A 17,513-nucleotide genomic window follows, 5' to 3' on the forward strand; every position below is an offset into this window, starting at 1 on the left:
TTGCGTACTCATGGTATCTCATGCCTGTAATCCTAGCTAGAGGATTAGATCTAGGTAGGTAGAGTATTAGCTAGAGGATAAGATCTAAGAATTGTGGTTTGAAGCCAGTCCAGGAAGAAAACTCCAGTAGACTCTTATTTCAAATTAACCACCAAAAATCCAGAAGTGGAGCTGTGGGTCAAGTGGTAGAGCACTAGTCTTGAACACAAAGTGTAAGTACAACATCTAGGGCTCAAATTCAAGCCTCAGGGCCAGCACAAACAAACAATTATTACTTCCAGCTGTTGTTAAGCAGTTAAAGTGGGCAGGCTAATGTCTCAGCACATATAGATTCTGATCCTGAAAACCTGCCAACATGTCTTGCTATAAGTGACAGGGAGTTAAGGTTAAAGATGGACTCACACTACCTCATTAACTGTTCTTAAGCGATTGTCTGGAATTGCTGGGTGATATAATGTAATTGCCAGGATTGGTAGGTATAAACCAGAGAGTGAAGCAGAAAAGGGGGGTGTACCATGGGGAAGATTCAGCTGCCATTGCTAGCTTTGAGGAACAAGGTACCCCCAAGTAATACAGGCAACCCCTAGAAATTGGAAAAACTCATCGCCAGATTCTCTAATGCAGTCTGGCAATGACTTGATTCTGGCCTACCAACTAAGTTAGTAAAACAACTCATTTCAGACTTGTAAACTCCAGAATAGTAAGATAATAAATTTGTTTATGATTTGTTGCAAAAGGGATAGGAAATAAATATAGCAGTATGGAGTCAACACAAATGAATAATTTATTTAGTAGGTAAAAAATCAAACAGTATTTTATATACTCCTAAGTCATAACACTTCAAGTATTATTTTGCACAGACAAATCAACCCTGGAAAAAGAGAACATGTTTCCATATTCTTTCTCTTTTAGGTACCAAAATCTAGGCTGAAAGAAAGTAGAGGGGAACTGGCAGAGAGGGGGGAAAGAAGGACAGAAATAGGATGGGGGAGAAGGAAAGGAGAAAACGGAGAGATACAAGAGATGAGAAAGAAGGGCTGGGAGTATGGTATAATGGTAGAGTGTTTGCTTAGAATACATGAAGGCCTGGATTTCATTCTTCCACATCATATACACAGAAAAAGGTAGGAGTAGTGCTGTGGCTCAAATGGTAGAGCACTAGCCTTGACAAAGCTCAAGGACAGTGCTCAAGACTGGCAAAAAATAAGAAAGGGAGAAATGAGAAAGAAAAGGGATGAGAGAGTATTTGTGTGTACTTGTATGGGGAAGATGGGACAGGAGTGGGAGGGAGAGAAGGAAATGGGAAGAAACAATATTTACATATTTATTATAAACACATTTATTATACGAGCTGGGTGCCAGTGGCTCACACTTTTAATTTTAGTCAGAAGGATGAGATCTGAGGGTCATTGGTGGAGGCCAGCTCAGGCAGGAAAATGTGTGAGACTCTCACCTCCAATTAGCTATCAAAACGCCAGAAGTAGAGCTGTTCAAGTGGTAGAAATATCTGCTACTTTTTTTGAGGTCTCTTACTAGTATCCACAGGAAATTTTTGGTCTTTGGTTATTTAATTCCTTATTCTATAACTGAAATATGTCTTTCTATTCTCTTACTAACCCGTGCTTGTTCTATGTCTCTATAGCTAGCTTGAGTTCACTTTGTGACTCTTTGATTATTCCTTTCTCTTTACAGTTGAAGACTTTTGTGGTGCTGCTTGGGAGCTTTTTCTAGCTAGTTTTTGGGAAAGTATCTGCTCCCTGGTGCCAGGAGTTTGGCCTAGTGGTAGAGTGCTTGCCTTGCATGCACAAAGACACAGGTTCGATTCCTCGGTACCACATACATAGAAAAAAAGCTGGAAGTGGTGCTGTGGCTCAAGTGGTAGAGCTCTAGCTTTGAGAAAAGTCCAAGGACAGTGCTCAGGCCTTGGGCTTCAGCATAAAAAAAAAAAGTATCTGCTCCCATCTGCTGGGAAACTATCTTCCGGACCTGATAGAGCAGCATGAAACATTAGCTTAACTTCCTTATGCCTCTTGTCAAGTGACCTAAGATTCTACTGGTATGCCAGTATGCTTCATTTTCAATACTTCATAAATGTATAATTGGGTCTTGAAACATAATAAGTAGAAAGGTAAAGCCAGGTGCTTTAGCACATAAAACCTAGTGGGGAAATCTACCTTTGACCTTCCAACTACTTTCTTTCCATCTTAGTAATGATTAATATATGTCAGGCCTAATCTAAAGCTAATGCTAATAAATAAAACAATGGATTCTTTACACTTAACCATGATCTTCCATAAAATCCATTCGTTTCCTTTTACCCACATTTTGATTAGCTTCAATTAGTATTCAAGGAGGGTCTCTTGTGACATGTCTACATAAGCATGCGATGTACCACCCTCCACCCCTTCACCTTTGCATTCTTTCTTAAGTATTTCTAACTAACCGATATATTGTTTCTAGAACTGGTATCATCTGTTCTGCTTAAGAAAATCTTTGAGCCAGGTGCAGTGGCTAACGCCTGTAATCCTAGCTACTCAGGAAGCTGAGATGGTTCAAAGCCAACCCAGGCACTAAAACGTCCATGACACTCTTATTTCTAATTAATCACCAGAAAACCGGAAATGGTGATGTGGCTCAAGAGGTAGGGTGATAGTCGCTTGAATCCTAAATTGGCAATAGAAAAGTAATGTTCACTTTTAATTCTAGATGACAGTGGTTCTTAATAATGCTTTAAAACAAAAGGGGGGGGGGTCCTGGGTCGGGAGTTTAGACTAGTGGTAGAGTGCTTGCCTAGCATGCACAAAGACTTGGGTCCGATTCCTCGGTACCACATACATAGAAAAAATGCCAGAAGTGGTGCTGAGGCTCAAGTGGTAGAGCTCTAGCCTTGAGAAAACCCAAGGACAGTGCTCAGGCCCTGAGCTCAAGCCCACGACTGGCAAAAAAAAAAAAGGGGGGTCCTGCACTGAGCTTATTGAACAAATTTTAAAGTACTTGATTTCTCACTCTTATCCTTCTGTCACAGAAAGGCATAGACTTTCATTAATGCTCCCCTTTCTTTTATAGTGGCAGCTATAAAAGCATTTTCCCTTACCACCCTCCAACCCCCACCCCCACTGGCCAAAGCTTTGTGACTGAGGATATTTTCCTAATTAGCTGATTTGAAAGCTACTAGTTGATGCATACTGATGAAGTCAGTTGTTTTCCCTGCTCCCCTGGGCATTCCCAGCCACCTGGCCTCTACAAAGACAGACCAGTTTTAGAACAGGGTAGAAGAAATGAAAAAGAAAAAAAATAAGGGACTGGCCCAGTCTTTTAAGTCTTTATGTAAAACAAAGCAAAGCACCTCATCCATAGTTTGTGTGAGAAATAGACAATTGGAATCCAATTTTTAATTGTAATAATAGTAAATTTACTATTTATTTTCTTGAACTTTTTAATTCTTGAAAAGTCCTCTTATAACATATCAAGAATGCGTTACTTATGTTGAGCATGTCTATTATTTTAATCAGTCAGTACAGGAGCTTAAACTCGGGCTGGTGTTCCACCTCTTGAATAACAACTTCACGTCTAGCTTTGGGGCAGTTAATTGGAGAAAAGAATTTCTTGTATTTGTAGGAATCCCTTGAAATGTAAACAGAAGGAAGTATATAAATTGGTACCAGTTTTTTTGTTCAATCTATTGTAACTAATAGAAGGGTTACAGTTATAGTCGCCAGATTATAATTAATAGAAGGGTTGTTGTAATTAATAGAAGGATTACAGTTGTATTCGCCAGATAGAATGAGTATTACTTCACACACATTGATACCCCTTCTCATGTTTTTGTCCCCATTTCCCTTCCCCCACCCCCTCCTCTCATCTTGTTTTACTCCCTTCCCTTTCCTATTTCAAATAAACAAATAGACGTATATACAGTATGGCAGATAACAAGGTCAGCTACTGTAACAATATGAGAATAGCCAAAGGACAACAAAAAGAGATGAGAAATAACATAGTACATCAAGATCAACATTCACTCATTATAAAGCTCTTGTTTCCATATCCTGGAGGTTCTTTCATTTAGCCTCATCCTCTATAGCCTTATGTATCTAGGGTTGGTTTTTTGTTGTTGTTGTTGGCTTTTTTTTTTCTGCCAGTCCTGGGCCTGAGCGCTGTCCTTGTTTTTTTTTTTTTTTTTTTTTTTTTTTCTCAAGGTTAGAGCTCTACCACTAGAGCTATAGCACCACTTCCAGCTTTTTCTATGTATGTGGTACCGAGGAATCGAACCCAGATATTAGTGCATGCTAGGCAAGCACTCTACCATTAGGCCAAACTCCCAGCCCTGTATCTAGGTTTTGAGCTACTATAACCCTCTGCTAGGAGATTCCTAGATGTGTACTAATTATTACCGATGAGGGAAACCATTGAACCTATGTACCCTTTGGATCTGGCTTACTTCACTACGGTTTTTTTTTCCAAGTCTTTCCATATCCTTACAAATGATGTGATGCCATTCTTTCTGATGGCAGCATAGACTTCCATTGTGTATAAATATCACATCTTGTTGATCCAACCATCTACTGAGGGGCATCTAGGTTGGTTCCATATCTTTGCCATGGTAAATAGTGCTGCAATGAACACCATTGTGCTAGTGGATTTAGTATGTCCTTGTTTCTGGATGGTTGGGTAAATGCCAAGTAGTGGAATTGCTGGATCATAGGGTAGTTCTGTGTTTAGTCTTTTGAGAACTGCCATACTGCTTTCCATAGTGGTTGAATGAGTTTGCACTCCCACCAGCAGTGTAGTAGTGATCCCTCCTGGCCACATTCCCGCCAGCAACTGCTGTTATAAGATTTCTTCATAATGTCTTTTTGCCAGTTTTTAACACTGTATCACACACAGTGGGGTTATAGTCATAGTTCTGTGAGGAAAGCTGCCTTTTCTATCAAAGTGTGTTATTTCCTTTTTGTCAATCTTTTGAGAATTCTTTTTTTCTGAAAAGTTCCTGCTTTGGCCTCACTGGTTGGCCTTGATTGATTGCATTTAGTGACATCCTATTCCTATTACACTTTAACTAAGAAATCTATTATAAACTTACTTCCTGTTAATTAAAACATCTTGTTCCTGTTAAATTAAGATTTTGAACCTGTGTTGGGCCAGTCTGAGCAGAGGCGCAGGGCCCATTGCATTAAGGATAAGAAGGGAGCAGCCTGATTGTCCCAGGTGATTTCTTATTGGCTTGTGGCTGATGGTGCACCTTTGTGCAGAAGTAAACTCTGCTGTGCAGTTTCTTTAAAGGTGGTGTCCATATTCCTACACAAAACCCTGCATCCCAAGGATTCATTTTTTTATTATCTTAGTTTTTGAAGTATATGAGTGCATATGAGAATCTTTTGTGTCTAGACATACTTAATGTGTTGAGGGAATTTTCATCTGTATTTCTTATGTTGTATAAGATCCTATTTTCAGACAGGATCATATAGATGCCAGTATTCTGCTGATTTTGCCCTTTCTGTTTTGGTGCTGAGGTGATCAAAGTTACATTTTCCTATTTTCTGAAAGAAAGGAAGACTGGGTCTGCTGTGAACAAGGGAACTGTGCTGGATTACCACCAATGACCTATTCTTTCTGCCATCATTCCTTTTCTGCTCCTGGTATTTTATATGTATTTTTGTTTTGTTTGTTTTCAAAGAATAATGAGACTTCTAGAAATGTAACCTATTCCATTGCATTCTTGATTGTATTTCTCTTATTTTCTTCCTTCCTCCATGCAGGTCAGAGTTTCTCAAGGCAAAGAACCTACTCACCTGCTAAGCTTGTTTAAAGACAAACCACTCATTATTTACAAGAATGGAACATCAAAGAAGGGAGGACAAGCACCTGCTCCCCCGACACGCCTCTTCCAAGTACGGAGAAACCTGGCATCCATCACCAGAATTGTGGAGGTAATGCCATGTGTTTAGTAAAAATGTGCCCTGGCTACACACTTCCCAATGGATTTGACCATTAGGCAACCAATATCAACCTTCACATGGGTGGCAACTAACTGCCTGACATCTGTAGAATACAAATAAAATCTAGAATTTAAAAAAAATGTTGAAAGGGATTGAGGAAAAGTTAAACTGCGGTTTCTGACATTTTCAACTTGAATCAACACTATAGTAAATCAAGTTGACTAAAGCAGAAGGAAGCTCTAATCTTGAAAGGTTTGGTGTAGAAGGATCATGAGTGATAGTCAGATGACACCACATAGGCCTCATAGGCCCAAGACCTCCTAGCAACCTCCTGACTCGCTATCAAGCCTGAGACTGCCCATACCACATTCCCACTCCAAGGCTGAAGTTTCTGACCTCTGGTCACAGTCTGGACTCAGATAGGCCTTTGTGTCCTCTGGTAACAGAACGGTGTTTACTCAGCAAATATCTGGCAGTGACAGCTTCTCAGAAGGAAGAAGTGGTGTGCCATGTGTAGGTCCAGTTTTTAATCCTTTAAGAGTATTTTTTTAATGTGAACTGTAATTTATCCAACTGGAGCAAGTTGTATTGAATCTATCATATCGCTTTGCCTCCATATTGGAATACATTCCTTGTTTTATGTTTTCTAAGTTTCCCTTCGATTATTTGATAAAACTTTCTTTAGTAGGGGAGAAAAAATATAGTATCTGTGTGTGTGTGTGTGTGTGTGTGTGTGTGTGAGTGTGTGTGTATGCTATTTAAATGCTATGCCCCTTTTCCCATTTCAATGATAGCTCACCTGCATCCTTATTGTATTTTTGGTTTTTTTTTTGTTTTTTTTTCCATATATTTTTTATTGTAATTAATAGAAGGGTTACATGATATTTGCCAGATAGAAGGTGCATTAATTCACATGTGTTGATACCCTTTCACATGTCTTGGTCCCCATTTCCCTCCCCCCACCCCCACCCCTCAATTTGTTTTCCCCCGTTCCCTATCCAATTTCAAATAACCAAATACAATATATCAGGTAACAAAGTGAGATACTGTAACAATATGAGATAACCAAGGGACAGCAAAAGAGATGAGAGATAACATAGTACCCTAAGGACTATATCCTAGAGATCCTTTCATTTAGCATCATACTATATGGCCTTTTGTATCAAGGTTTTGCTCTATTGCAAATCTCTGCTAGGAGAGCCCAAGGTTTCTACTGATTATGACAAATGAGGGAAACCATTGAGCCTACGTTCCTTGGAGTCTGGCTTACTTCACTTAATATGATCTTTTCTAAGTCTTTCCATTTCCTAACAAATGGAGCAATGTCATTCTTTCTGACAGCAGCATAGAATTCCATTGTGTACAAATACCACATCTTGTTGATCCACTCATCAACTGAGGGGCATCTGGGTTGGTTCCATATCTTTGCTATGGTAAATAGTGCTGCAATGAACATTGTTGTGCTGGTCCTTATTTCTGCACGATCGGGTAAATGCCAAGTAGTGGAATTGCTGGGTCATACGGGAGTTCTATGTTTAGCCTTTTGAGGCACTGCCATACTGCTTTCCATAGTGGTTTGAAGGAGTTTGCACTCCCACCAACAGTGTAGTAGTGATCCCTCCTGGCCACATCCCCTCCAGCATCTGTTGTTATTAGTTTTCTTGATCCTGGCCATTCTAACTGGAGTGAGGTGGAATCTTAGAGTTGTTTTGATTTGCATTTCTTCTATGACCAGAGATGTTGAGCATTTCTTCATGTGTCTATAGGCCATTTTTGTTTCTTCTTCAGAGAAGACTCTCTTTAAGTCTTTGGCCCATCTTTTAATGGGATGGTTGTTACTTTGGAGATTAGTTTTGGAGTGATTCAATTTTTTGAGCTGTTGATATATTTTAGATATGAGGCCGTTGTTTGGTTGGTGAAGATCTTCTCCCACTCTGTAGGCTTCCTAATTAATTTACTAGCTATATCCTTTGCCATACAAAAGCTCTGCAGTTTAATGCAGTCCCACTTATCCAGCCTTTCTCTGATTTGTTGTGATTCTTGGTCCTTATTAAGAAAGTTTCGACCTGTGCCAAGGAGGCCTAGTGTATCTCCTACTCCTTCTTGTAAAGTTTTCAGTGTGTCATCTTTTACCTCCAGGTCTTTGATCCATTTGGGGTTAATTCTAGTGCAGGGTGACAAAGAAGGATCCAACTTTAGTTTTCTGCATGTGCTTAACCAGTTCTGCCAGCACAACTTGTTGAAGAGGCTATCTTTCTTCCATTCTATTTTTTTGGCTCCCTTGTCAAAGATTAGGTGGCCATAGGTCTGTGGTTTAATATCTGGGTCCTCAGTTCTATTCCATTGGTCTTCAGGCCTGTTCTTGTGCCAATACCAAGCTGTTTTGATAATTATAGCTCTGTAATAGAGTCTAAAGTTTGATATTGAAATTCCTCCTGTGCTGTTCTTTCTGCTAAGAAGTGTTTTTGCTATACGAGGTCTTTTATTATTCCATATGAAATTTTGGATTGCCTGTTCTATTTCTTTAAAGACTGACATTGGGATATTGATGGGTATTGCGTTGAATTTGTAGATAGCCCTTGGCAAGATTGTCATTTTCACAATGTTGATTCTTCTAATCCAGCAGCATGGGAGGTTTTTCCATTTCCTTAGTTCTGCTTTAATTTCCTTTTTCAGGGTTTTAAAGTTTTCATCAAAAAGGTCTTTTACATTCTTGGTTAAGCTTATTCTTAGGTACTTTATTTTTTTTGAGGCTATTGCAAAAGGAGTTGCTTTCCTGATTGTTGCCTCATTCCTCTCACTGTTGGCGTAGAGGAAGGCAGTTGATTTTTGAGGGTTAGTTTTATACTCTGCTACCCTCCTTATTGTATCTTTGAAAACTGATTTTACTTATGTTCAGATGCCCTCATCTTTCCTCCCTCCATGTATCATTTTTTTCCTTTTTCTTTTTGAGACAGGGTCTTGCTATATAGCTCAGGCTGGCCTAGAACTGTTGATCCTTTTGCCTTTAGTTTCACAAGTACTAGAGTTATAGGCATATGCCACTATTTCTAGTTGAAACCTCTTTTGAGGCATGAACTCAGGGCCTCCTACTTATTTGGCTTGTATGGTTGTCGCTCTTTCACTTGAGCAATACCTCTAGCCTGGATTTTTACTGGTTATTTTGGAGATGGAATCTCACAAAGTTTTCCACCTTTGCTGGTTTTGAACTGAGATTCCTCTGATCTTAGCCTCTAGAGTAGCTAGGATTTAAAGGAATCAGTTTCCAGTTCTAGGTTCAAAGCCCTCAATTGACTACTTTTTAAGGTGCTTATACTTAGGGATTGAACTCAGATCCTTACACTCTCATCTACCTAATTTTGCTCATGATTAGTGCTTTACCATTTGAGCTCTGCCTCCCGTAGTAGCTTTTAGATGGTTGACTAGGGATGAGTCTTGCAGATTTATTTTCTTGGGCTGGCTTTGAACTGCAATAACTCCAGTCTCAGCTTCCTGAGTAGCTAGGAGGATAGCTATAAGTCACCAGTGCACTGCTCAAAACCCTCAACTCTCATTATTTGAGCCTTGCACTACTGTTTGAGGGCATTTGGGTGTTAAAAACGACACACAGGAACGGGTCAATGTTTCAAGCTTTGGGTTGCAGCGGTGCCCTGGATGAACATATCACCCCTCCCCCTCCCCACCGTGCTATGGGAGGCTGTGGATGCCTCTTCACAGCCTTAGATCCCATAGACGTGGGGGCACTGTGGGCTGGAACCATTGTGCGGTTTTTCTTTATCCTCTAGGTTGATGTGGAAGCAAGTTCGTTGAATTCCAATGATGTCTTTGTCTTGAAACTGCCTCACAACAGCGGCTACATCTGGATAGGAAAAGGTGCTAGCCAGGAGGAGGCCAAAGGCGCAGAGTATGTGGCAAATGTGCTCAAAGGCAACATGGCAAGGATTCAGGAAGGAGAAGAGCCAGGTCTGTGCTTGGGATTTGCAGTTTGGAGCACTTGTTAGACATTTTTTCATAAATGGGCATTTTTGATGGCTACCGGGGGTTAAGAATCCTTCTATTAGAGGTATATTAAAGCAACTTAACATTAAGTGGAGATACGAAGATTAGTGTGAAATACTAGCAACCATATGTCCTTGAATAAGCTCTTAGTAACTCACTGTATTTTCCACAGAGGAGTTCTGGAGCTCCCTGGGTGGGAAAAAGGACTATCAGACCTCACCACTGCTGGAGACACAGGCCCAAGATCATCCGCCTCGGCTCTATGGCTGTTCCAATAAAACAGGAAGATTCATTGTAAGTCTACTATTGAGAGAGGCACCCCTGAGCAGCTACAGGAGCTACTTTACATTGTGTCAATATTCAGGGTGCTATATGAATTGTGTAGATTTGCTAATATAGTAATTAGATATTTTTTGTAGGTAGCAATCATTTTCAGTCTGCCTAAAATTTCCACTTTAATTTCCAGAGGAATAAAAGCAGTCTTGAGTTGACAGAATGAAAAACTATTGCAAATCACTGTACAAGAAAATCACACACACACACACACACATATATATATATATACATATAACAGGGATGTTTTGTTTTCTAGCCATTTAGGTGCTTTGAATTCTATGTAATTAAAAGTGTAATTAGAAGGATCTATGTGAATGTTTTACTTCAGTATATATATATAGTTTAAAAATAGTTTAAGTAGAAAGCATTTATTTCTTAAAGTTCCTGAGGCTGAAAAGTCCAAGAGGACAGCAGGAGCAGATGTATTGTCTGTTGAGCTGCTTCCTGGCCTGCTCACTGCATCTTCACTCTGCTCAGTCCAGTCTTCTTCTTCTATGACTCTGCTCCCTTTAGGAGCTCCACCTCCATGACCTCAGCTAAATTCAATTACCCCCTGAAGCTTCTGCCTCCTAGTACTGTCCCACTGAAGGCCATGGCTTCAACCTGTGCATCTGGGGGGAAATACAAGAATGTAGTCTATGACAGTGAGAGGCTGATTTTCTACCAGGCTCTGAAATATCATCCTAGGCAATGGCCTCACCTCTATATAGCCAAACTCTATCACCCATTGTATGCTAGACTTAGTGTCAGCTTAAATGATAGAATACCACCTACAGATCATTCAATACATCCTGGTGAATAGAAGCTTTATTTTCAACACAGACATGGAAGTTTCCTGAACTTTCCAGACATATTTATTTCTAGGAAAAGAAAATACCTTAATGGGATCCTGGTGGTTCAAGCCTGTAGTCCTAGTAACTCGGGAGGCTGTGATAAGAGGATCACAGTTCAAAACCAGCTTAAATCAGGAAAGTCTGTGACACCCTTATCTCCAATTAACCACCAGAAAAATCAGAAATGGAGCTATGGCTCTAAGGGGTAAAAGTGCTACCCTTGAGCAAAATTGCTCAGGGATAATGCTCAGGCCCTCGTGTTCAAGCCCATGACTGACAAAGCAAAAAAAGAAAAAGATAAAAGAAAAAATGCCTTGAAGAAGAAATATAGTTTATATACAAATTGTACTTGAGATTAAAGATGTAATAATGAATAATGGTCCACAGTTGGTTGTTGAGAGCACAGATTGTCACCCACTTTGTAGGAAATTCTTACATTTGTTGTATTTTATAGATTAATAATAATTGCATATAACAGATTAGAAAAGTATGTATTTAAAGGGTTTTTTTTGTTGTTGTTTTCTTTTGTGCTGGTTCAGGGCCTTGTACTGTTTCTTGGATTTTTTTGGCTCATAACTAGCATTCTACCACTTGAGTCACACCTCTAGTATGGTTTTTGCTGAGTAGTTGGTGGTAGACTCTCATGGACTTTTCTGCCTGGGGCTAGATTTGAACTGAGATCCTCAAACCCCAGCCTTCTGAGTGGCTAGGATTACTGACATGAACCATTGGGCCTAGATCTCACCATCTCATTGAAACTCAACAATGGAAGTATGATTAATAGCTAGAGGTTGCCTAGGAGTAGGTTTCTTCTCTAATATGGGCCCCACGTGAAGGTTTTGCTCTGACTACACGTTGGATTTATGCCACGTTTCCTTAAGACAGAGCTTAGGAACCCCAGAGAGTCCCCACTGAGTCCTGATTGCTAGGCCATGATCAACACCTGCTTGATTGCACTGCAAAGTCATGTGGCAGAGAGTGGGGGGGGGCAGAGCATGGAGGACCACCATCCCATCTGTCACTCACACTTTCATGAGGGTCCGAGGATGGCTCATAATCCCTCAGTTCAGAATTTCTACAAATATTGAAATGTGGCTATATATTGCCCACTGGGGTTGAGTGGAGTGCGCTAACCCACCTCTCATTACCATTTGGTATTTACCACTGAAAATACAGTTTTAATGCACTAAAATAAAATCCATAAGATTTTGTATGTGTAATGTTATGCTATAATGTTACCTTGTTGAAAATGGTTTATCAGGTAAGACAACTAGGTCTTTTGCTAAAATCATATTATAAAGTGAAAGACCTGGCCGGGAGTTTGGCCTAGTGGTAGAGTGTTTGCCTGGCATGCACAAAGACCCAGGTTCAGTTCCTTGTTACCACATACACAAAATAAAAGCTAGAAGTGGTGCTATGGCTCAAGTGGTAGAGCTCTAGCCTTGAGAAAGCCCAAGGATGGTGCTTAAGCCTGGTGTTTAAGCCCCAGAACTGGCAAAAATAAATAAATAAATAAATTGAAATGAAAGACTAAAAAATGTAATACCTAGACCATAATATTAACTGTCTTTGTAGACTAGACAGGCAATAAAACACTGGTTTTATTGGCTTTACTGGAAGCCAATAAGGAACTACAAGTTCTGAGAATTGTGGTGGAAATGACTACATCCTTCCCAAAGACATGCAGATACAGTATTTATAGTAAGCACTGCATTGACTAGACAGTACCAATACTGTGTGATTTCTGATTACAAAGATGAAAAGCCACTTAAATCTCTGTACCCAAAAGGAAGAAAAATAATTAGCAATTTTTATTAATCTGTCAAGCTAATACAAAGCATTTGTATCTTGTGTGTCAGAAAAATATTGACTGTATTATTTGATCATTAAGTATTTTGTACATTTCAGATAGAAGAGGTCCCAGGAGAGTTCACCCAGGACGATTTAGCAGAAGATGATGTCATGCTACTAGATGCTTGGGAACAGGTAGGAACTGTATAGTGCTCAAAACAAGTGAAAGTCCTTAAGACTGAAAACTAAGAGAATGGGCCTTGAATTTAGGTTGTATTCAAAGGAAGTTTAACATGTTTTGACAAAATAATAAAATTGTTGTATGGGATAATTTTCTCCCTTTGGAAATAATTTCACAAATACTAACTTTGTATGGTTTCAACTTCAATTTTTCATTTATTTGTAAAATGCACTTGCTCCTAATTTACTCATGCATTCATTTTGCTAATCAGCACATTAATTTGTACAAGGTCATGGGAGTCACAGGATATTGAGCATTTCTCTTGAAGTTTGACAAGAAGTTGTTAAGAACTTCTGGGGAATGAACTGGCACAGAATAATTATAATCTAATCAGTAAAATGTTACTGTTTTGAATGCCTTAATTGAGGAAAAAGTTCATGGCAATTTGTTATGCTACAGCTAGTAATTTTTTAAAAAAAAATCTCTATATAAATTAGAAGCAGGAGAAAGTAGACAATTACATAGAACAAGTGTGGAAACTCCTCTAAATTAGGATTAGTTCTGGAGTCAATCACAGAGAATTTGCTTTTAGATCTGTGTCTAATGGCTCAGCCATTCTTAAGTCACACCTAAGCCACCAGATCTTTGATGACCATATTTGAATAAGAGAATTCAGCCCCAGATGCTTGTTGTAGTGCACCTCATCTTTTTAAAGATAACATTTGGTATTTAAATTATCATGCTGTCATAGTGTGTTCTGTGTCCAGAACACTTTCAATATGAATTAGATTATAATATAAACTTAAATTGATGCTGCATATCTGTGGCTCATGTCTGTAATCCTAGCTACTCAGGAGGCTGAGTTCTGAGAATTGTGATTCAAAGCCATCCCAGGCTGGAAATCCCATGAGATTCTTATCTCCAATTAATCACCAAAAATCCAGGAAGTACAGCTGTGGCTTAAGTGGTAGAGCAGCAGCTATAAGCAGCAAAAGCTCAGGGATAGCACCGAAGTCCTAAGTCCAATTCTAGTACTGGAACAAAAGCAAAGCAAAACAAAACAAGACAAAAAACAAAGAAAAGAAAGCCATAATTTTATCAAAAGTATTCTGCCAACACGCATTTTAATGTATCAAAGTATTTCATGAAACCTGTCAACACAAAATACTCAACTCACACATTTAGCAAAAATGAGGATACACACAAATTCATATATATATATATGAATATATGTGTGTGTACATAATATATATACATTTTAGCACATATTACATATGACTTTCTTTTTTAAAAAAACTCCTTGATATTTTAATACTAAGTATCATTGCACTCTACAAAGTTTTATAGGGCACAACACAGCAAGCAAAAATATCTCTAGATTAAGTCATAGATTCGGCACCGACAAGTTCTGTGTCTAGATGTGCTCCTTCAGCCGTATCTGGGGAATGGGGAGAATGAATGATACCAACAAGAGAAAAACATCCAAATAACAAACGTGTTGTTCCTGTGAAGCATCGTGTTATAAACTAGAAAATGTCATCTGCACATAAGGCCATACAGTATGACACTAAATGAAAGGACCTCCAGGATATAGAAACAAAAGCCATATAATGAGTGATTGTTGTGCTTAATGTACTATGTTATCTCTCATCTCTTTTGCTGTCCCTTGGTTATCTCATATTGTTACAGTATTTTACCTTGTTATCTGATATATTGTATATATGTTTATTTGAAATCGGACAAGGAAGGGGGAAAAACAAGATGAGGGTCGGGGGTTGGGGGAGGGAAATGGGGGCCAACACATGAGAAAGGGTATCAATGTTTGTGAAGTAATGCACCTTCTATCTGGTGAATGTAATGTAACCCTTCTATTAATTACAATAAAAACATATAAAAAAAGAAAATGTCATCTGCACATAGGATGCTAGTGTGTAAAATTTGTAGTCACACTGGTGAAGATAATTTGGAATGTGGAGGATGGCTGGAAGGCCCGCTCCACCACTTCCTTCCTTCTGGGGTTGTTATGAAGGCAACAGTATCTTCACAATGTGCGGGAAGTGCTTGCTATACTCACTGAGTCACACTCAGTCAACTTCCCAAAACAGCACATTTGATCATTGCTTTCTTTTTCAGATATTTATTTGGATTGGCAATGATGCCAATGAAGTTGAGAAGAAAGAGTCATTAAAATCTGGTAAGCCATATCCCAGGGACCATGTATGGGTGTCACATGATATGTTCTTACCAAGTGCCTGACTGCTCTTTTACACCATGGACTCCAGAAATACACACAAAAAGCTAAGAAGTATCTTAGGTATCACCCTCAGTACTAAAGAGTAGTGGCTTCTTGGAAAATTGAAAAAAAAAATCACAATGGGCACCAGGAATGTTTTGTTATCTAATTTAGAATATAGTTGTTTTTGAAAAAAATATATCCACTAAACTCTTATTATGAGTCCCTTTGTCACTGGGAAAACTTACATTTCCAAAGTAACTTTTAATGGTATCCTTTCTAGCCCAATATTCTCTTTATTTATTTTTTTATTTTTTAATTGTTGGGGTAATTCTCTTTATTATAAAAATTAAAAATAATCTTGTCGGGCCGGGAGTTTGGCCTAGTGGTAGAGTGCTTGCCTAGCATGCGTGAAGACCCGGGTTTGATTCCTTGGTACCACATACATTAAAAAAAAAAAAGCTGGAAGTGGTGCTGAGGCTCAAGTGGTAGAGTTCTAGCCTTGAGAAAAATCCAAGGACAGTGCTCAGGCCTTGAGCTCAAACCCAGGACTGGCAAAATGATAATAATAATAATAATAATAATAATAATAATAATAATAATCTTGTCCAAGTATACCTTCACAGAACTTGGACTTGTTCCAGGCAAAAATGAATCATTAGAATGGTGCTTTCCTATGGCAGATAAGAGAAATGAATGAGAAATTGTTAATCTATGGCCTAGGGCAATGAAATTTTAATTCATTATTTTTATGGGAAGAATTTTCATTCTATGGTGATTTTAGTTTAATTCAAATAAACTGATTTTTATATCTTCACCATTCTTTTTTTAGCCAAAACATACCTTGAGACAGACCCTTCGGGAAGAGATAAGAGGACACCAATTGTCATCATAAAGCAGGGCCATGAGCCACCCACATTCACTGGCTGGTTCCTGGGCTGGGATTCCAGCAGGTGGTAATCTGATTTTTTGGAACCAAACAAACAAACATTAGGGGCATATGAGGAACAAGTGTCCCATGGTTGAGTGAGGAAAGCTTTTTGTTTGTTTGTCTGGCTTTAGAAATTTCAGCCAAATGACTGTTTCTTTCTTCTTCTTTTTTAAGATATAGTATTGTTTCAAATTTGCTTTCTAAAAGGACTTTTCTTATATCAACATATTGAAATAACCTAAAATTGATTAGTTATACACTAATACTAGTTCTCCTGGAGAAAGACTTATGCCTTTGTATACGACCTTTCAAAAATGAATGTCTGTATTATCTAAGAGAATTTGTCAGGTAGGAAATTTTATAATTCAGCAACCATTAGCCAGACTTGTTCTTGGACATGCCAGAGAAGAGAAGAAAGCCTTAACATCTTTTCCCTTTCCTATGTACTTTTGTCTTCTATGTATTGTCTTCAGAATTGTGTATTTGTAGTAAGGTTTATGTTAAGGTGGCTTTATAAATATGTTATTTTCCTTCTTTTGTCCATTCTATTTTGATGCCATTAACAAATGATATTTTCTAAGAGGAACCTCTTTCATCTTCTCTTTTGTTCTTTAGCCTTTTTAGGAGATTTAGACATCAACTCTTTCATAATAAAGCAAATTGTATTCTTCATAGGCTATCTGTATGTGCTTGACAGTACATGTTTAATGTCACAAAAGATGTAAACAGAAAAATGCTACTGATGTTATCTGTCATTAAACTATATCTTGACAAGGATTTGCATTGTGACATTTTATTCAAACTTGACATGAGCTAAAATACACCATTAGTTTATGGTTAAACAATGTTATGAATAGACGTGAAGTTAAATCTACCATTTTGTATGATCATAAAGTAGAGACACTATACCTGAAAGTGAATATATTTAACATATTAAAATTTTGATGTTTTTATATATTACAATTTGATATGCTATACCTATAATCAAGGTTTACTGATTAAAACATAAGGTGTGTTAATTTCCTACAGCTGCTCTAAAAGTCACCAGAATCTTAGTAACCTAAAATGATATAAATATATTGAAATTTGAACCTCAGAATTAAGAAAAAAATGGATTGACAAGGTTGTATTCTTTTGAAAGTCCTGGTTCTCCAGATTTTGATGCTCCACCGACTGAGCTATCCACTATCCAGGCTCTATCTCCAGATTTTGAAAGTCTTGGTTCTCCAGATTTTGGTGGACACCTAGAGTCCTTGCTTGTGGATACTTCTAC

The 17,513-nt window shown here is 38.4% G+C and overlaps 1 protein-coding gene across 1 annotated transcript in view; it reads left to right on the forward strand.

Moving 5' to 3' along the window:
* Positions 1 to 17,009, forward strand: part of Scin (scinderin) — a 66,578-nt gene extending 49,569 nt beyond the window's left edge. The window contains exons 11-16 of the mRNA XM_090333051.1: positions 5,757 to 5,927; positions 9,722 to 9,899; positions 10,108 to 10,229; positions 13,013 to 13,090; positions 15,210 to 15,270; positions 16,142 to 17,009. Coding sequence (XP_090189177.1) covers positions 5,757 to 5,927; positions 9,722 to 9,899; positions 10,108 to 10,229; positions 13,013 to 13,090; positions 15,210 to 15,270; positions 16,142 to 16,269 — 738 coding nt within the window. The 3' untranslated portion in view covers positions 16,270 to 17,009. The remainder of the gene's footprint in view (positions 1 to 5,756; positions 5,928 to 9,721; positions 9,900 to 10,107; positions 10,230 to 13,012; positions 13,091 to 15,209; positions 15,271 to 16,141) is intronic.
* Positions 17,010 to 17,513: the final 504 nt, after the last annotated feature.

Source organism: Megascapheus bottae, chromosome 5, assembly GCF_031878675.1.
Source record: "Megascapheus bottae isolate mThoBot1 chromosome 5, mThoBot2.hap1, whole genome shotgun sequence".
Taxonomy (NCBI): domain Eukaryota; kingdom Metazoa; phylum Chordata; class Mammalia; order Rodentia; family Geomyidae; genus Megascapheus; species Megascapheus bottae.